The sequence below is a fragment of the Echiichthys vipera genome (assembly GCF_963691815.1).
Source record: "Echiichthys vipera genome assembly, chromosome: 12".
NCBI classification, from domain to species: Eukaryota; Metazoa; Chordata; class Actinopteri; order Perciformes; family Trachinidae; genus Echiichthys; species Echiichthys vipera.
In genome coordinates, this window is record NC_139837.1 from 8448394 (window position 1) to 8470766 (window position 22373).

Sequence of the window (22373 nt, forward strand, 5' to 3'; positions counted from 1 at the left end):
CGGCTTAAAAAGCACAAATAACGGCTGGCCGATGTATTGGTCTATCACTTTTGAACCCTTTTATCAATGCTTTACATTTACTATGTATGCAGTGAACAATTAAGGTTGTTCCATTACAATAACTTTTAAATGGCACGTTGTGTGTGTATATATATATATATATGGTGATACCTTAACTCTTCTTGGTTGCTTATCACTGGTTTTTAGTGAATGGCCTGAAAAATGATGTTGGGCCTTTGACATTCTTCGTACATAATTTATGATTTTAAAAGGGAACCTAGGGACAGGGAACATCCATTACTTCACAGCAAATGGGGAATAATCACGATTGAAAACATGGCTCTAATAAAAATGCATTTCTGTGGACTCTTAATAATTGTGTGACTGATTTGAGTGTCCTTGTTTAGGTTTAATAATGCCAGACTCAAATGACGACACTGAAGGCAGGAAAATGAATAAGAGAGTGATCAGTAGAAGAAGGACAAAAAAACAAATGTTAGTGGTTTGCTGTCCCAATGTTCTTTTGTGAGCAGATTTCTGTAGAATAGCAGAAATTTGAACTTTTCATAGTTGAGGTAGTTTAAAGGAGTCATAGTGCATGAAAGAGGTGACAAATAGGAGGTCAACCAATTATCTTTGAAGAGACTTTGGAATGAAGGTTGTGCCCCAGACAGAGTATAAATTAAGGCTTCTGGACAGGAGCTTTGTGTAAATATGGCTACTGGGCAGCACAATAGATACATTTAATAAGGGACACAAAACTAGTCTTAAAGTGTGATGGCGCACAAAGACAACAGAAGTCTAGCCATAATTAAAAGTTTCACCTACCAATACTTTTGACCTTTTGTCACGGCTCAACCTCTTTGGTAACTTCCTTATCTAACTTCCTTGTCTTCAATCTTTTCAACTGTAAATCACATATGGCATTTATATATTTGTCAAGGGCTGAAAGTGCCAAGTACAACTGCACATGAACAACATTCACAGTGATAGGACCAACAATACAACAATGAGGTTGTGGGGTTGCATATAGCAAGGTCGGATATTGCACATACTCCAACATAAACACTTATATAACATAAACACTTTCAAGGCCATACACTTCATGTCTTTATTCTGTTGAACATGTCAACTATTATCAAAAGATTTTCTTCACAGATACAGCACTTAATCCGTAATGTGATTTCAACACACCCTGTGTTACTCGGTATCATGATCTGAATCACAACATGAGGAGTTCTCATTGCTGTGAGCTTCGAATGTTTGTCAATTTGCAGTAACCATGATCTCTTTTAAAAAGCAAAATAATGCAAAATCTGTAGGTAAGAGGACAAGATTTTGGTATTGAAAGCGTTCTGGTTTCGAATTGTAGTCAGAGGAGTATTGACCAATCCCATTTGAGTAGGCGTTGGTTACATGCACGTAAACAATCTGTGTGGCAAACAAAAGAGGTGGAACGCCTTAGCCAAAATGTCTCGGAACCCATCAGCTATAGTTAACTGCGATTTAGTTTGACATTATGTTTTGGAGATATCTGTTAATAGAGACTAATTAAATAATCAGAAACTATCAGAAAAACAATGAACAGAAAAACGGATGAGTGTCCTGGCCTGGATATCTGCTGGCTACACCTGAACACCGAGTTGTAACAACTTTATTCTGCAATGATATTGGGTGGTTTTTATTGGTTGGTGATGTGATAGCATCCCTGACCAGCTGTACAACGTTCATAATGCCCTCTCTATTAAGGCGATACCTTTCTGAAAGCTCACTATCATTTAATCTCTCCAAAATGTTGACTGCAGCAGCCTTGTTAGGTCGTTCCTGATTAACTCTTGGTTACTTAGGAGTCTTTTAGAGGACTCCTACGCGTTTACAGATTTAGGAGCTACTTTACTTTACTTTTACAATGCTTTATGAATTACACTTATCTTAAAAAGTCAGGAGTCCTAAAATTAGGAGTGATACACCCCTTATATTTAAAAGTTACTCCCTGAAGATGTTTTGTGAATATGGCCCCTGGTCAGTAGTGTGAAGGAGGTTGATGTGCATCTCCTAGCAACGCTGGCTCTCACAGCTGTCTTGGAAAACGCCCACCCACAGGCTTGAAACTTAGACACTGTTTTGTTTTTGTAAAAATTGTGCATATTAGAATCTGCATCTTATCTTATACTTCCTTCATTCAGTGACAATGCGGTATAACTGAAATCAACGCTCAAAGACATCTATCCCACTGTCCGGGCAACCAATTAAATCAGTATAGCGATGCTTACTACGGCCCTTAAATAAGGGTGTGAAAAATTACATTTGAAGGGGGAAAAATCCTTGCTTCATGAATGAGACACATAACTGGATTGACATGAAGAGCTTTAATTGGATTCCTTTTTTAAAGACCTAAAACAACTAATTTCCCAACCCATAGGTCAAAATTTTTGGATTGCAGATTCCTAAGGTGATCGTGGAGTAGTTACATATTTTTAAGTATTTAGTGACAGAACCCCCAAGAAAGAAATCCATCGTGTTTCGGAAAATGTGTGGGAAGTGGTCCCCCCCAAAAAAGGACCAGCTCTTGGGCTTATCATTATCAGCCCTGGGCTTCTGCCAGATTGTTCATGTGTGACTGTGTGCAGGCCTGTGGGACCATGAAGAATATTCTAGTGACTTTGGTGCTGTCTTGCAGCCTCCTCTCATTTGTGCGGATTGAAAACACTAGACGAGATAAAAGCCACCTTGTGGGATACCTATACATAAAACAACCTTGTTAAGACACCACATGCTGGTTGCATATTCTCCTTAGGCAGTCAGTCAAAAAAATCTTTATTCAATGAAAGAAAAAAAGAAAAACACCTTCGAAATTCAAATCACAGTCACTGGAGAAGCAGGTGTATTTGCAATGTATTCAAAGCTGAATAGAGTTAAAATCTTGTGACAGCATATAATTTATGCCGCTGACTGTGGTCAAATCCTGTCCTCCTTTCCCTTAAAGTCTCGCAGCCTCACCGTGGGGGGTGAAGCTGACAACTTAATGCAAGCCAAGTCAACAGCTCTGCAATATATCCTGAATTTGTGAAGCTTAAAACGTCCATGTGTAATGTCTTTTGTCATTTTTTTTATTAATACAGGCATAGTTTAGCCAAAATGCATAACAATATAATACGATGGTAAGACAAGCATTGACACTATAAAGATTATTCAAAGAAAAAAAAGTAAACAACAAAAGTTTTTTTTAAAAAAGCATAAAAATAAAATAATGAAAATAGAATAAAATTAAATTAATTGGTAGGATCCCTTTAGATATTCATGTAACTAAAGTTGAGAGTACCGGTTCATGTAGAAGCTTAAATTTGCGTAAATGTACAAATAATGATAACTGAAACACTTTCAAATATCCAAAGTTGCACATTAGAGTGTCAAAAGAGCCTCACATTAGAATTCTTCACTGGTGAACTTGGTTCCTAGTACCAGAGACCTGATCCAGGACCCAACCTGGGCCCAGTCTAATTCAGTCCTGTCCAGTCTGTTCTGCATGGAAAACAAGGTGATGCTACTCTTTTTGACCACGGCTGCTCATTACCGATGACCCATCGTTCGTGCTGCGTGTCATGTTCCTGCTCTCTCTCCATTTGTGTTTGTTTGTGTTGACTGTATTTTAGTCCATGTCTAATTACAGTATAGTCAGGTACATTCAGATCGGATCTGACCTTCCTCAGGTCTGTCATGGATCAGCAGAGGTGGAACAAAGTTAAATAATTCATGTCAAACAAGTCTCCTTAGGGTGCTTTAGGGTACTTGCCCCCCCTTCCCTCTCCCCCCGCGGCCCAGGCCCGTTTGTACTCACACTACCTGGGCCTTGGCGAATGCTTCTTGCTGCCTATACGTCATCACACCTTAACACGTAACACTCATTGATGACGTCATTGCGATGCGTCGCTTTGTTTACAAATCTTTTCATAGACCTCTGAGTTTTTGTGCGTCTTGTCGACGTTGAATATTGTCATCGACCAAATCTGCAGTAAACACTCTACCTACGCATCACACCAACGTGAACCTTTGCCGCCATTGTTTTAAATGTCCGCGCATGGTGCGTCCTTCTTTTTTCTATGTCCGAACAGGCGCACATAAAATGATGTCAGAACTGCCGTAGGCCTTGTGCTCTTGCTCGTACACGTGTGCACGCTTGTGCTCGTACATGCAAACGTGCAAACGCACTTTACAAAAGCCCACCTCTCCCAAATGGTCCGTGGCCGGCAAGCGTGCCGCAGCTAGGCACGGTACGGTTGCACTCACACTGGTCAAACGAACTAGACTTTACCCGTGGAACCTGTTTGGGAACGGTACGGATGGACAGTGTGAGTGCGCCCTTAGTGGAGAATCCAGTTTGAAGTGTGGTTCATACAATTCGCTGGTAAAAATCAGAACAGCACAGTAACAGAGTGAAAGATAGATGTGAAGTTATCACAGAGGAGTGAGACATCATCTTATCAAAACAGAATCTAGTTTTCAATATCTTATTGTATCCATCGTCTGTACTTCTGAATATTGGAAACAAAACTTTTAAACAAAACAGATTTCTTTGAGATCTGTACTTTTTTTGTGGCTTAAGGCAGAAGCACTTCAGTTTTGAGTGGCAGCATATATTTTTTATGAGATCTCATACAGAACCTGAAAAAGAGATGAGTAGAGAAGACATGACATGCTGATTTAATATGCACCTGATATTGTTTTTCACAAGCTACCTGCTCCTAGCTCTAGAGGTCCTGATAAAAAAAAAAAATATGAGTTGATCAACTTGAAATATTGATACAATATGAACGGAATTTTAAGAGTCGCCACTCATCGGCCTTGTTGAACTACACAAACATACCGTCTGCTCACAATATTAGAGTGGTTTTACAGAGTGCTGCTTCTTTTACCTCACAAGTGATCTGCGGTTAAGTACAGACACTGGCTTAAAGTGCATTAACCAGTGCATTAACAGACAAAGGTTATGTTCATCCTTTTGGCAATTAACAAACACCATTAGAAAAATGCAGTACAGTATGAATGAAGACATTTCATACAGAGAGACAGGCGCGTCACTAGCTCGTGAAAACATCCAGGGCTGTAGCCCAGAAGTTTGAGGGGTTCCCCCAAGAAATTTTTGAAATCAGGCAGATGAACATGCAAGTGTGGCGTAGTTTGAGAAGGAAAGGAAAGGAAACACCAATGGTCCTGTGTGGAAAAGTTCCCCGCAGACACCAGACTGGACTGCATCACTGGACTAGACTTAGACTCTTTATTGATCCTCTGGGATGAACTCCCAGAGTGGACACTGGACACTTTCGGCTGACGTCAGTGTCAGTGGCGGTCTGTACGTTGCGGTAATCAGGAAGAGAGCGAGTTGCTCCTTCTGATATCTATCTCTTTTTACACACTTATACAATGATGTGTTATTTATGGTTATGTTGTACCTTATTGGATTTTACTAATTATTATTATCATCAGTTTTGTTTATACTGTATTTGTGTGTATTTAGATTTTTGTTAAGTCAAAGCACTTTGTAAACTGCTGTTTTTAAAAGGTGCTATACAAATAAATTTACTATTATTATTATTATTATTATTATTATTATTATTATTATTATTATTAACATAATGACAACTGATCTAAACTGCCGTCAAGAAGTTTGTCAGATTAACTGGCTAGGATACAAATGAATAGTCTGTCTGCCTGGGTGGTGCACCTTTTCATCCGCACAATGGCTGCTTTTAAATAAAATATGAAGAGTTGAGCACTGCTAACTTTTTTAGATTATGATTTGCAATTTTTGGGCTTGGGGAGGACATTAAGTCAGTTAAAATTCACAGTTCTCTTCACAACCATTTAAGACCTAATCAATTTCAAGGCACAGTGTTGAGGAAAGATGGAAAACTCTGCCAAGTTGCCTCGATAAATAAAGATAATCCTCAGTAGAAGTATTGAAGTAAAATCAATGTCACACTTAGGCCTATATAGTGGTATATACAGTGGGAACGGAAAGTATTCAGAGCCCCTTAAATTTCACACTCTTTGTTCATTTGCAGCCATTTTCCAAAGCCATTTAGCTAGTTGATTTCTACCCTTCAGTAATGTACACACAGCAGCCCATTTTGATAGAAAAATAAAACACAGAATTGTAGATATTTTAAGTTTATTAAAGAACAAAAACTGAAATATCACATGGTCATAACTATTGAGACCCTTCACTGTGACACTCATAACTAAAGCGCTGTCCATTTCTTCTGATCGTCCTTTAGATGGTTCTACACCTTTATTAGAGTCCAGCCGTTTTTAATGAAATTGATTGGACTTGTCTATATAAGACCTTACAGCTCACAGTGCATGTCAGAGCAGATGAGAATCGTGAGGTCGAAGTAACTGCCCGAAGAGCTCAGAGACAGAATTGTGGAAAGGCACAGATCAGACAGAGGTTACAAAATAATTTTTGCTGCATTTAAGAGCACAGTAGCCTCCAAAATCCTTATATGGAAGAAGTTTGGGACGACCACAACTCTTCCTAGAGCGGGCCGTCCGGCCTAACTGAGCAATCTGGGGAGAAGAGTCTTGGTAAGAGGGGGAAGAAGAACCCAGAGATCACTGTGGATGAGCTCCAGAGAGGCATTGGAAAGATGGGTGAAAGTTCCCCAGATATAGGTCTGAAAAATGTGTTGCATCATTCCCAAGAAGACTCATGGCTGCATTAGCTCAAAAGAGTGCTTCTACTTTACCGGACCTCTACTGAGCAAAGGGTCTGAATACTTATGGTCATGTGACGTTTCAGTTTTTGTTCTTTAATAAATTTGCAAAACTAATCTATAGTTAACATTGACACGGTTCTACTGTGTTTTTCTGTCAAAATGGAGTGCTGTGTACATTAATGAGGAAAAAAATAAACTGATGATTTCAGCAAATGGCTGCAAATTAACAAAGAGTGAAAGACCTAACGTGTTAGGTTAATTGATGACTCTACAAAATTGCCCTTAGGTGTGAATGGTTGTCTGTCTCTGTTCGTGTCTATGTGCCCTGCGATAGACTGGCGTCCTGTCCAGGGTGTACCCCGCCTCACGCCCGATGTCAGCTGGGATCGGCTCCAGCGCCCCCCGCGACCCCGACCCCGGGATAAGCGGTTGAAGATGAATGAATGAATGAATGATGAAAGATTAAAGGCGGTCTGTGTATTTCCATACCCATTGTAAGTGATCTGTATGAATTATACATGGTGAAAGTACACATTTTTCCAGAGGGTAAACATGTATACTTAATTTGTTGGAAACAGTTGGAAATTACTTCACACATTGTTGGTGAGCAAAATCAGAGATCACGGCAACGGTCATAGGCACCTGCAATGGACTCGAACACTAAGTTTTAAATTATGATCTGTAAGTACATAAAGATTTCAGAAGAAGAAAAAGCAATGGCCATTAACAAACCTGCTGTTAACATGGGCAAATTGGACACTTTCATCTTATAATAAAACCATTGAAAGGTTTGTTTGTAGTTAGGTTACTCTGAAGTACAAGACTAAGACATCTAAGCAGGAGTTGAATGAGTTAAAGAACAGACAGAACTTGTGGCACACTTGCTTTTTTTAGCTTTTGTTGACGTGTGAAGGCTCTCCTAAACATACTTGGTTCACACTCTCAGTCGCCTGTGCGAGAGCGTGATTTGCCCTGACAGTTGGTAATTAGCCAGATATGTCACACTGGCTAGATGAGTGTTCATAACCATGTATGCAGTGGGGATCACATCATGGTGTGTCTGAGGAGAGGCTGAATGTGTGTCTTATTATTAATTGGATGGTTTTATTTGCATTACTTACATGATAGAGACCAGGTAATGAGCAGGCCCGCCAACAATGTCGGGCTCTTGCAAGTGGTACAGATTTCTACCTTGGAAATATGCCAATAAGCAGAATTTTTAAAATCAAGATTTAAATAATACAGGCGACATCAATAACAACACTTGTCTGACGTAGTGAAAATAAAAAAGAAAACATAGGGCATATACATATGATAAATATTTTTAAATTCTCTTATTTGTTTTATTGTATTGTATGGCTCAGGAATTTCTGTGGACATGATATGATTCCATGAAGGAGGTTAAACTTTGGATTCAGTTGGTGATTAAGTTGTTGTTGGTCAGGTTTCTCCACAGTGTAAACAGGGATCTGCTCCATGCTAATGCATTCAGCTATGGTCCTGTTTATCTTCTGTGTTTCTGATGACTTGGAAATTGTTAACATCCTTAGCCTTTTTTCAGGTTGTTAGTCTTGTATGCTAAATACTTCCAAACGGCACCTTTGCTTTGGTCATTTTCTATTAAAACCAATAGCAAAGGTCCTCCGGCAGTCAGCTCAGTGTTGTTAACGCGTTATACTGTATGTGCTCAGATAGACGAGCTGTAGTTTCTGTCTTGTTTTGTCTGCAGCCCTGGGTGAGGTTATGCATCAAATGGGGGAGGTGGAGGAGGCACTGTAGATGGCAAAAGTATTGACACTTTTCCAAGTTAGTATCAAATACGATAAAAATTTTAAGTATTGATTATTTTCGGACTATCGATTTAATTGACAACCCTAGTGTGAACACAGCAATCGCACTTGGATGAGAATGTGGTCATCGTGAGAAACTACCTCTGGAGCAGTAAGTTTGTGGTGAGAACATTATCCGACCCAAATACTGATTATCTCCACAAGTTAGAGCTAAACAACTCCTGTAGTCAGGACAGCTTTACAATATGCAATGTGGCGGAGCATGTAAACAGCAGCAACTTGCGTAGTAGTAGAAGCAGCAAGCGGAAACATTGCACAATAAAGAATTATGAGCAGCCCTAGCTTCCTCTAGCTTTATTTAATGAGGTTAGGAACTGTGCATACTACAGCAGTGTTCTACTGCCACTAAAGTGTTAGTAGTGTTTAAGTGTTAATAATATCAGCTGTAACAAGAAACTCGAATTTACAAGATCCTCTTCACGTTACAAGATATTACTATGACAGATTTACTTGTGCTCGCCACATAACAAATGATGCCATTATTTACTTTATCTTGCTAGATCATAAAACTTGCTTGTTATTTGAGAAATCCGATGATCAGATAAAGAGGTGCACACAGCAGGCACTTATTGCAGTAACATCAAACATCAAAACTGCAACAGTAGCCATTTAACACCACAGGACGCCTTTCACTGTGCTTTTTCTCTTGTATGAAGTAAGCCTTGCACTGTGCCCTCATCATTGGCTCTGTCGCGGTCAGCCAGGGCTCAGCTATCCCGATCAAATGGAGCTATTCAGACGTGATAAAAATAAACTGTAAACTATTCCGCCCCCAAAGCCAAATGCATTCTGAACTCTCTCACTAAGTTTCATTATTGTAACTTTTAATAAAAACCAACAACAGTGTTCCTGAGCAGAAAAGGGCCCGAAAAGCTGAGGTTTATTACAACTTCCATGACTGGTAGTCAATTCAAATTCAAAAAACTTTATTCGTCCCCGGGGGGCAATTCATAGTGTGTGTGGAATAAACTTCAATTAACAGATTACTGGACTTTATGGTGTAATTTACATTGTGTGCGCGCAGCTGATCAGATTTCATAGGATATCTGTAGTGTATCTCTGAAAACAGAGAGGACTGCTTTTCCGCCTGAGCAAACAGTACAAGTACCAAGAGTATTTCTACCACAAGAAGCAACAAACAATGTTCCAGAGATGCGTCATGATTTTTAGAAACACTAGCACCTCTGATTTGTGCGAGACAGCGGCTGCAAACTGTCTCAACCATCATCCAAACTGTTTATAGTGTTTGTACCATGGTATCACAGTTGTGGTTCCAATGGGAGGAGGTGAAGTACAGTTTACAGAGAAGAAAAAAGTGAGATCTTACTTGGCTTGGCGCAACTGAAGTGGAAAAAAAAACATTGTGAATGCTTAGTGGAACATGAGTGCAAGAGGGCATTTTTTCTTTGTTTATTATAGACATTTCACCTTCCAAGTACACTGGAAATAAAGTAACTACTATCAGGACTGCAGCAACATCAACCACAAAACGATTTCCCCACAGAGCTCATTTCAACAGCCGTAGCGATGGAAATCAAGAATCAGTTCCAGTTCCAATATGATTATTCTTTATTTATTTATGCTCAGATTGATCCATCTGGTCACTTGAAGGTGACATAATACATACACAATACTAAAAGGGACAGTGGTTATGAAACAGTGTGTCCACATGGGCCCCTGAGTGAGTTTATCCGTTCATGTGTCCAACCAATCAGGTCAAGTCAAGGTTAACTGTTTCTGATCAGACATGAAGTCACACATCTGATAAATGATTTCACTTATGTAAGTCAGTTATCTATTGGAGTCTGTATAAGGTTGCTTTCATTTATGTAAAACTAATAAAAGACGGTGATTCCACAAACCATTCTTGCCTATCTTAATGATCCAGACATCCTCCGTCTCCCTGCCCTGATGTTGCTATATAAAAAAGCATCTCAACAATCAAGATTTAAAACCAAAGGCTGCACAAATGTACCAGCACTGAAGGTTGTCAATAGTGTGATGATTAGATAGTGTGAGTGATTTATTTATACAAATGACATAATTACTGCAACAAACACATTAAATAGAAATGTCAAGGATAACAATAAAGTTGAAGTCAAGGCTAACTTATTTCCAATGTGGTCGTCCTTTTCAGAAAGATAAAGAACGCTGCTATGCATGTCGCAGATGACAAAGGTACCCTGTACCATTAAAAAGCTTTACTTCCTTCCATATACAACTACAGAGCGAGGCAAGAGAGGATAGGGACGTGGGCGCTGTAGCTCAGGAAGCAGAGCATGTCGTCCGAAACCTGTCCCAAGTCCCAAGCAAGATCCTGAACCCCAATTTGTTCCCAATTGCTGTGCCATCAGCTATGAATGAGAATTAGATTAGATCCTGATGAGCAGGTGGCTTCTTGCATGGTATCCTCTGCCATCAGTTTAGGGCTGTGTGTGTGTGTGATTGGGTGAATGTGGTGTGTACTGTAAAGCACTTTGAGTGGTCAGAAGACTAGAGCGGCATTATAGAAATGCAAGTCCCTTCATCAAAATATAAGATGTATCAAGTATTGTATTTTCGTACTAGTATCATATCAGAGTTTAAAATGCTGGTATTGTGACAACCCTAGTGCAATGCGTATAGTGTCAGCATGATTCATTAGCTGATGAGTGTAAGTGTATCTGACATAACCAGACATCAGTCCAGATCTTCTGTCTCAGGCAACACAACTGAATACAACATAACAACATTCATTAGAAGAGGTTAACAGATACTGGCTGAATTAAAAAAAACATCTACTTCATGCATAATATATCATTCATAATAACAAGTAGATAATAAATAAGCTTAAAAGTTAAACGTGGATACAGCCTGTACAGCCTCTACGGCCTTTTTAGATATGAAATAGATGAGCTGTGTTTATGACATGTACTAGATAATGTTGACAGGTGTCACAATTACTACTTTTGTCAAGCCGAGCGGAGACAAGCTGTGGTAAATTAAAACTACCCTGGGGTTGTGTCAGTACTGCAAGAGCTATGGATGTACAGGTTTACAGTCACACAAGCATCTCCATTCATCATCTGAATTTCCCTAGAAAGTTTGGGTTTTAGTTTTATTATCAATCATCTTAAAAGTCCAAGCAGAGAGCTTCTATTTGGAGCATAAAGTTACAAAGTATTTAGAACAACGGTCACAAATGGTGGATAAGGAGCAAATTCTCATTTATTTGCAGTGGTTAATATGCAGACGAGTTTGGCTCCCAAAGCAAAAGTGCAAGAATGTATTTTTTTCTGTGAGCTTGAAATTTTGCCAACGTGCACATTTCAGAAATTGCACACATCCCCGTTTTAGAAACCGTGCCAAACTGTGGCAACGTGACCTCTTGTTTGCAAAGATCAATGTGCAACATTGCTTCGGAAAGTTAAAGTTTAAAGGTCAAAATATTAGTGGATTTTCAGAAAATCCATTAAAACAGCCCAGAAATAGCTGCATTGATGACGATTATCATTTTAAATAAGGCAATTTTGGTGATTTTGCCAAACATGGCTCTACCGTGCTGCTAATTACCACATTTAGAGGAGCTGTATTCATTTCTTCCCATTAAGACACGCTCTTACAGAGCAGTGGTTGCAGCAAAGCGGCAAAACTACAGTAAATGTAAAACTGTCTTCACTTTCAGCAACTGCAGAACAAACCCACTTCAAACACCACTGCGATGATAATAAACATGTTGTTTTTATAAAGTTGTGTACGGAAAAGTCAGCAGTCATCTAATTTATAGTGATGGATTATATTCATCAATGCAGCAGCATGTCCGCACAAGCTGCTTTTAATGTGTTTTTTTGAGAACAGCAGGAACTTATAACTCCGGCAATGCTGGGTAAATCTGTAGCAGACTGTGGTACAGTAAATACTCAGTGTGTGACTCTTCAGAGTTCAGTTACAATTAAAGCAGTACAAAGATTTCCATTAGAAACATCCTGTGCTACCTCTATTATGAAAATGTTGTTGAACATTAGGACTTTTGATGAACAAACAATGATCAAAACAACATCACTACTAAAACAGGTCAATATCATCCTCTTACTCCTATTGTCTCATAGATATAAATAATTACTTTATTTCAATTCCATTTCAAATCTTTACTAAGGCAATAAATCAAGTCAGCACTTGGGTAATTTTCTCATTGACTTCTACTACTGACTTCTTTTCGCAACCAGTGGAGTCACCCTAACCTGACTCTCGCCAGAAGACTTTCGCTCAGCCTTGCTTCCGTCTTGACTCTGCCTAGCACCAATCAACCATCTGAATTCGCTCCATAGGAAAGTGATGGTTTTGGTTTCAAGTGAAGGAGTTCAAGTACCTCGGGATCATGTTCACGAGTGAGGGGACGATGGAGCGTGAGTTTGGCCGGAGAATCGGAGCAGCGGGGGCGGTGTTGCAGTTACTCTACCGCATCGTTGTGAAGAAAAGAGAGCTGAGCCGGAAGGCAAAGCTCTCGATCTACTGGTCAATCTTCATTCCTACCCTCACCTATGGTCATGAAAGCTGGGTCATGAGCGAAAGAACGAGGTCACAGGTACAAGCGGCCGAAATGGGTTTTCTCAGGAGGGTGGCTGGAGTCGCCCTTAGAGATAGGGTGAGAAGTTCAGCCATCCGTGAGGAACTCGGAGTAGAGCCGCTGCTCCTTTGCGTTAAAAGGAGCCAGTTGAGGTGGTTCGGGCATTTAGTAAGGATGCCCCCTGGATGCCTCCCTAGGGAGGTGTTCCAGGCACGTCCAGCTGGGAGGAGGCCTCAGGGAAGACCCAGGACTAGGTGGAGAGATTATATCTCCACACTGGCCTGGGAACACCTCGGGATCCCCCAGTTAGAGCTGGGTAATGTGGCCTGGGAAAGGGAAGTTTGAGGTCCCCTGCTAAAGCTGCTGCCCCCGCGATCCGACCGGTGGAAGATGAGATGAGACAGTTTGGTTTCGATGTAAGTGGTTGAAGTAGCACGGCAATAAAGATGACGGACAAGTGGTTTATCCAATCATATGCAAGGATTTTCGATATGGCCCAGCCTCCTGAAATCGCTTCCCAGTCGAGAGATCCCAGATGGACGAGTGAAGCAAGGAACAAAATTCATCTGGCGAGAGTCAGGTTAGAGTCACCCCCTGCTAGACAGAATTCAGGTATAAAGTGTAACTCTGGCAAAAATGGAAACCACAGTCTTTTTCGCTATGAATATACATCAAATGAGCCATTGAGACATTTTTTTCCGTTGATCACCTACTGTATTAACAGAGAAATCCCGGATACCAAATGCACTGGAATTCAGTTATTTTGAAGTTCAATAGAACAGAAATCATTAATTAACTTGTTTGGGCTGCCTGTCAATATGGACTAGCCGACTGCTAGAGCTTGTAGCATTGTAAAACAGTATTTTCTTAAATAAACTCCCGGGTCTCTGACAATGTTGTTGGTGCTTTGTTATACGTGAAGGGACTCTTCTCATGCTGCTGCAGAGGTTTGGTGTTATTTTGAGCAGTATTAGAGGTTAAAAAAGCTATTTAATGCCTTCACCGCACTGCCCCGAGATAATCAGTGTTAGCCACGTCCGGATGCTAGGGAATCTCCCCGATTTTTCTGTTGATAGGTGATCAACGAAAACAACTGTCTTGATGGCTTATTTGATGTGTATTCATGTCGCATTAGACCGTGGGTTCCATTTTCGGGGGAGTTACACTTTAAGGCCCTTCACTTTTCAGACCCGAAAGCTTTATCCATCTTTATTATACAGTCTATGGTTTTTGTATGGATGAAATAACTGAAATATGAGGTGTTAATAATTCATTTTTGTTATCTGTTTCCCTTTGTTTCAAGTCTTTTTGCTAAGCTGCAGTTAACTAACCAACTACTACTGTAGCAGACATGAGTGGCATCAATGTTCTCATTTAACTCTTAGCAAGACAGTAAAAGAGTGCATTTCCTGCAATGTAAAAGCATTTATTAAAAGTAAATTTATAACAAAAAAGATAAAAATGTGATGAATATTTTAGAGTTTCTGATGATAATACCAGATAAAAATTAGAAAAATGCTGTTTTATCACCAGCAATACATATTTTTTTTCATAACAGAGAGGTTAGAAACGTGATGAAGGGGATTTGCAGAGAATCAAGATGTGTAATATTGTGGGAGTTCAGTTCTCTGTGGTGAATGCCATTGATGTTTCTGTGTCACAAATCCTGGTTGAAATTGCTCTGGAGGTAAATTACCTCATATTTTAAGTAGATAATTTTCCCTATGCATCAGTCAGTCCGCTGCATGCAGTACTGCGCAATGTCAATATCCTGAAGGTCGATAAACTGTAGCCAGGAGGGAGCCGTCCGTCCTCATATGCACAGAGCTCACAGGAATGTGGTATTATATCTTCAGCAATCATCCCGGTTCAATCTTCCACTCAGAGTGGCTCTGGGGAATCAGAGCCACTTGATGTATTTCCTCTCTATTGTATATTCATTGTTTGAATAGGCTCGTCTTACAGAGCTGTACCGCTCAAATAGCGGCACGGCCCACTGCGTGAGAGCCGCGGCTTCCTCAAATCCGTCCAACGTGGTAGATTATTGTACGTGGTTAGAGAGATGAATAGGGAGATGAAGAAAATTAGACCAACTAGTCCAGTCTGTACATTTTCTCAACATTACCTTTTTTGATATTAAGGTTTCATGTTGATTTCTCTGTCTGTCATACACACAATACGGAGACACACACGATCAACAATGCAGTGACAGGAGTTATGCATGAGTTGGGATTGGGTGTTCTTAAGCTGACGCTATGGGAGGAGTAATTTGGGGTGAGTGTAGTTTTGGAGGGACTAATGTGGGACTATCCAACATTATTGTATTGCCATTTTTTTCTTTAAAGTGCAGTTGTCTTTAGCGGTAAGAAAAGCGTCCACACGATCCATTATCGGTAAATGGACGTGGTAGATTTCTTTAAATCACACTTCAAAATGAACAGGGACATTAAAATGCATAAGTTTCCTGCCTTGAATCTAAATAAGAAAGCTAATGAAATGCTGCGGGTATTAATAATGCAGAAGCAGGGTTTTCTTTTATTTGCTAAGGAAGCATTTCCAGAAAGGTTCTCAACAGTTACAGCAGAACTTGTTTTGATGTATCAGAATTTGTGACACAACATATCCTCTTGACAGTTTAAAAATTAAAAACACCATCTAATTAAGACTTTAATTACAGCCTGGATTTGTAGTTGGTTGAATTATGGAATATGACTGTGCATAATACTGTATTATATATGTATCTTTGTACTTCCTAAAGGGACTAATTATACGCTTTGAAAAAAGACTAATTTATGATATAAGACTGGTGTCTGCCCTTTGGCCCATTTCCCAACTCTCATGGGTTTCTCAAGTCCCTGGCATTAGTTCATACGCCTTAAAAAATTGAAAACTGCGGCGCCATCTGACAGGAAATGACATCTAGGTGTGGATATACATATATTACATTATTGCTAATCATTTAATACATCATGAGGAGGAAATGCTCTGAGGAGTCAGCCTGTTTGCATTCTTGTTCTAGGGTGATTTAATTACAACGTTCTTTTTGAAGGACTGACTTCAACGGCAGGAGCAAAATTGAATATTGTTCAGGCAACGAAAGACTAAATATTGCCTTTTTTAAAGAAACCTAATTTCAGTTTGACAATATACGGTTAGATAGCATTGTGTCCTCTCCAATTATCTGAGGAGCTCTGGGGAAAATGAGAAATTAAAAGAGAATACATGTTCATGCTCCAACAGGAGTGATTTGGTTAAAATACGATCGACTTCCTGAATACAAAAGCATTGACTTTCACACTCCACTGGGGTATAATTATGCTTCTGCAGCTCCTGCAAAAATACTCCCTCAGGCGTGGGACCACAGGGGGGTGAAAATTGTATGTCACTTTTTTTATGCCTATTAAAAAGGGACAAGGGTTTGATTGCTTGATAATCATACTGCATCACACTGTATTTAATACCACTGGTAGTGATCTGAGTTTTGAGTTATTCTTGCTGCTTGTTCCCTCTGCAAAGGTTAGGTTCACCAACAGTCAGTGCAATCCTGTAACCTGACTGAATAATTGTCCCATCATTGTAAATATTTTAATGTTAGTCTTGTTTATTGGCTCATATTTGCTAAATTAAGAACGGGTTGCATCCAGTGTTGCCAGATTGGACTGACAAAAAAGTAGCCCAACAATAGCCAAGAGCCCTCCTTAGTAATAACCATAGACTATAGAAAAAATGGAAGTAGCCTCTCCGCTGGGGCACGTTCTCCCAACTTGATCCAATCGTACTCGCCCCTGGGAGCCACCATCTTTTCAGGCTTTGACTCCTTCTCACTTCCTCTTACCAAAAAAGGGCATCGATGTGACGTTGCGGGGAGGGAGATACGCCCGTCTGGGTGACGTTTACAGAATTAGCCACATTAGCTCCACCCGCCGGGACCTAGGCTAACAGTACACGTTACTAGATAAATGGGAGTGGGAGACCAGTGTCTCTATCGGAGACTATACTATGGTATGAAATAAAGCTTGGGAGAAAAAAAATATATATATACCGGTGTCGAGTGCAGGCACTGTCCCTGGCGGAGATTACAACGGCTCCGGGAGTGAAGTGCAGGCAGCATTTATGATTTATGATTTAAACTGATATTCAACACAGTCCATGCCCATAGACTGTAAAACACGGACTGAATCATCCCGGTACTCCAGATTAGCATCTAGGGTAGGTGTCATAGATAGCAGGCTGTACTGCAAGTCATGGCGCAAGTGTGGTTATTTAATTAGCATAACAAAGCTAGCGTTAACACGGTGTGATCCTAAACAATCTGTTTGTACAGTTGATCAAAGAGCAAACCATCTTGTCACTTATAGTAACACCAACACATGAATGACCGTGGCCCAGGTCGAGATGACGGAGTTAGCATGCTAATCCTGACAACTAGCCTCTGAGGAGAAGTGAGGGCCAGAGGCTAGTTGTCACTCAAGAGGCCGCCACTCTAATTATTCATAAACTTTAACCTCCAATAAAATAAAAACTAGCCTGTTACTCCTAAGTGTTGTCATGGAGATATCACTTAAACATACAGACCAGCATGTTTTTTTGGTAAACAAGTCCTAAGTTGGTTTAATTATGTTGTGAAAATGGCCTGTTTAACTTGGGGGTCAATGAGAAACTGCTCTATTGTGCAAACTACTCCTACTAGACACTCAGAGAACTGCAGTTTTTGGCACTTCCTTATTGGATCAACCAGGAAGTAGCTGTGCTGGGAACTTGGTCAGAACGTAGCACACATTTGAATGTTCCTGTTGACTTTTATCTCTGACAAAATAATATAGAATTGACTGAAGGCCTGGCTGTCTAAAACAGGTAAACACACACCGTTTGACTAAATGCATAGAATATTTACCATTTAACAGGCCAGAGAAAAAAAGAAGAAGTCTAAATTACCACCCCTAATGGCATATTAAAATGCATTATTTTAAGCCTAAGATGTCAGCCACCAACTGTGACATTCAGCTGAATTTAGAAATCCATTCAAAAATCTGAGTTAGATCTAAGCCAAAGTCAGTCTATCTTTGTGAAACCAGCCCCAGATCACAGTAGACAAAAGTAAACTAAGTACATAAAGTAGGGATAGGCACGAGTAGTTAATTCCAAGGTCGAGAAATCGTATCAATTCCTCAAAAGTAATCGGGCACACACCAAAAAGCTTGAGTGCCCTTCTTTACCAATCAAGTTAATCTGAAACGAGGGCTACTTGAGGAATCGATCACTCACGCCCATCCCCTACATAAAAGGCATTTCTTAATTTTGAAAGGTGGAACCCAATTTAGTAAATCACTAGTTTGAAACCAGCTAGATGTCACTAAGAACTTAAGACAAACACACACACGCACACGCACACACACGCACACGCACACACACACACACACGCACACGCACACTTTGTGAAGGATTTACAATCCAGTAGAGACTTATGTCTATGGAAATTTACATAGCGCATTTTAAAGTGCTCAAATGACAAAAATGCTGCTTGAACTTAGATGGGGATGCAGCCACTCCTAATGTGGGGAGGCAGGTAAACGCCATGCAAACGCTGCCTGTCTGTCACAGTACTAATAAACCCTGACATACAATTCAAACACACAGCCAGACTCACGAACGTACTGTACGCCTACCATCCTGCCTGTGTTTGGACCGGAAGAACCAGTCGACAGTTGACTAAACACCTTAAACACCAAACAGACCTTCAACATAAACCTTTGACTACTTACTTCAACTCCCACCTGGATTACTGAGAATCCTCATAATCACAATACAGACACTTCATCATTAGAGACATCTAATATCCACTGACATGCACCCAGCGTACCATGGTGAAACAAGGACAAGTGTGCCTCTCCGGGCCTTAAAAAATTAAATTTATCAGTGATTGCACATTACTGAACTATTCTTAGTCCATCTGCATGTTTCAGAAAGCCAAACGTAGCTTTTTTGGGGGCTTACTGAATTAGATTAAAGGCCATTTGCAGGCTTTTTCTGATTACAGCTGTTGAGGGACCTGAGTTTACTTACTGTGAAAGCACAATCAAGTGTGCGCTTAAGACCCAGAAACTGCACACCAGGTGATCGCAAACATGCATTATGGAGTGAAAGCCTTGCAGACATTTCTGTGTTTGTGCGAGAGCCTATTTCAACAGGAAAACTCTCCTTGCTGTGTAATTTTAGCCATCAGTCAGTGGTGAGTGGAGAGTGGGAAACGTGTGAAAACAGAGCACACACAAAGCAGAATTAAGCCGCAGACTTGCGTCCCCTTGAGACTCAGGTATTCAGTTTTAAAAGCAAATGCTTCATGAACGGAAAGTGGCCACAAAGCAGCACGCTGAGGACCGGTGAAACTAAAAAGGTGCTATGTGTCGGGAGGCAATAAGAGGCTCACGGCTGAATACCATGCAGCCAATGATGGCTCGCCTCATATTTTGCCAAAGAGGATGAAAGCAAGTGATCTAAAGTCCCCCCCCCCCCCCAACAAAAAAGAAACTGACCTGTAAAGACAATAATTCAAGGAAATGAGAAAAACTCCTCATCATCACCAAGTGTAATGTGAGCTGAAATATGTCATCAAGCCCACCCCGTCCTTTCTGATTAAATGGACTTGTACTTATATAGCGCCTTTCTAGTGACTACTCAAGGCGCTTTCACAGTGTTTGTCACATTCACCCATTCACACAGACATTCACACTGATGGCAGTGGACATCTACATAGCATCTAATCTAATCTAACCATTCACACCACATTTACACACCCATGCGCAGCACAGGGTTCAGTCAATTCGGGGTTCAGTGTCTTGCCCAAGGACACTTCGACATGTGGACCAGGGGAGGTGGGGATCGAACCACCAATCTTTCAAATGGAGGACGATCCACCCTTCCACTGAACCACAGAAGGTACTTGGTTAAATTTTATACAATATGTGATGTGTTGTTTTTTTCTCTAAGCAGCAGACACATAATAATAATGAAAGGCTGTCAGAAAAAGGTCAAAATCATGTTTTCTTGTTCACCACAATGTCCAATTAACGAGGAACCCTTAAGAAAGCTCAGCCCAGTGTCTGACAAAAGAAACAAATGGTGATAACAGTTCTTATTGATGCAGCAGCACCCTGCAGACAGACTACAACCAGCCAGGAATATTTTTGTTTTGATTAGGCATATGGAGAAATGGTTATTACAAATCTCCCCAAATTGATATGGACAAAAAAGTTATAATAGTTAAGCTACTCTGGTGTTAATGTGCCTGTATAGCACACCTGCTGTTACCTCTCATACCACAATCCACCCAAACACGCAGTTTCATCAGAGGGAAGGGACGTCACACCAGCCTCCACTCACATATCTCGTGTTTTAACATTTACTTGCTTATTGGTCAAATAATATGTTTAGTACAGCAGAAAGAAGGAGCTTTGGGAAATGAACATAGTCTTCCGGTCGATTCGGCATGCAAATAATACCCAATAACAAACGAAGCACATACATATACATACATATTTCAACGAAACTTGTCCCAAACTTATAGCAACGCACCCATCCGTCGCTCGCGCCCTCGACCATCCCCGTGTTCGCATGGAAAAGTACTAAGAAACGTAACGTGAGCACCAGTGTTTGTCAAATACACGCCGAAATGTGCATATGATGTTACTTATGTGACTCATTTAACCTCAAATCTTTCCAACTATCCTCTAAGTATATATAAGCAAGAAAACACTAAACAGTCGTTTTTCCAAAGGTAGTCTGGACTCCTTTTTGCCCCGCCACAGATTAGAAAAAACGGCATGTGTGCTCTTCGTACCTGCCCCTACACTGGCACATGATCTCTCGGGAATAGGACAGACCGCCCTGTGATTTAAGTTGATTTAAATCATTTAAATAAAACAGGTTTACTTGCCGAAGTTGGAACCAAAAGGCTGGCGGGTCGCTCGATCAGCTCAGGTTGCTGGTTCCCGGCCACATTCATTTCCCATCAAACCGCTTCCTCTGTCCGCTGATTTCGACGAGAGTTCCTCAAGTCGTTTACCCCAGCTGCAAGTGTTATTCACCGGCGTCCCGTTCACCGACACAGGCGGACAGAGAAACCATGTCTGTGAGCTCTATCAGTTTTCTTAAGGTGCATCTATCCTGTGTTTAGACCAATTTTTGCCTTCTGCAGGGACAAAGTAGAAACGGCAATCGTTGCTTATGTCTCCACGGCTCAGCCCACAACTGTCAGCGGCGCACACAGTGGCTCCTCTGCCGCTGCTCATCACTCTGCATGTCTCTCCACCTGCTGCCTGTCCTATTAACCACTCCTGCGTCAAACCACAAGACATTAACCCATTCGCCAGTGTTTTAATACTAAATGCATAATAGCGTTTGAATCAGCATGGATCATGAATGATGTGTGCATCTTTAATTGATGTATTGTAGGTTTTTTTTTCCATTATTATTATTACATCAGCCCTACAATTTCTCTGGGATTCAGCACTGCCTCTGATAAATTTCACCAAGATACAAGAAAACAACATGAAAATCAATATAAAGCTAGAACTCAGTCCTTCAAATCTGTGCCAGTTTTCCCTGAGAATATTCAATCTTCATGGATACTGGGGAAAAAAATAATAATTTCTGCAGACATGGGAGTGGGCCTTGCTCACTTTCCCGGAGGAGGGGAGAGATGGGTCAGACTTGATTTCCACCACTAACATCCCCACGGCTGGCCCGAGGGAGCTGGTGGTGCCTGACTCCTGCAACCCTCAGCCTCAGAACCAGACTTGCAGTGGTATGGACAGGTTTACACCTCTTCCATTAGCATTCACTCTGTCAGGAGCAATAGAGGTTATAAATAGAGACTCTCAAACCCCTAAGTACACGCCGTACCTGAGAGATGGTTTTACTTTGTATGATTGCATTGCTATAATCTGTGGCAGCCTTTTGCCTGCTATCCTCAGTGATCAGGACTAGAGCTTTATGTGCATCTGGGAAGGTAACAATGACAGACTGCCACAGTGTAGGCTGCTGTATTACAGCATATATCACCAGAGTTTATAAAAGGTAACATCAGAGGGTTGGAAGCGGTCCGATTGTAAAGAAGCTCCATAGCTTAAAACTTCAACAACAGGCCTGCACTATGTTTCTCCTTAAATCTGATGAGATGACACGTGTGCACTTTTATGGATTTTAGCAAGATTTATACCGCATTAGTCTCACATACTCCAGCCAGACCATACTCCAGCAGTG

At 40.7% G+C, this 22373-nt stretch overlaps 1 protein-coding gene across 1 annotated transcript in view; it reads right to left on the reverse strand.

The window, feature by feature from the left end:
* The window catches only part of sntg2 (syntrophin, gamma 2), a gene marked incomplete at its 5' end in the record, with an annotated part of 78575 nt that extends 57461 nt beyond the window's left edge, over positions 1–21114 (reverse strand). Inside the window, one exon of the mRNA XM_083924702.1 lies at positions 21046–21114. Coding sequence (XP_083780828.1) covers positions 21046–21114 — 69 coding nt within the window. The remainder of the gene's footprint in view (positions 1–21045) is intronic.
* Between the last annotated feature and the right edge of the window lie 1259 nt (positions 21115–22373).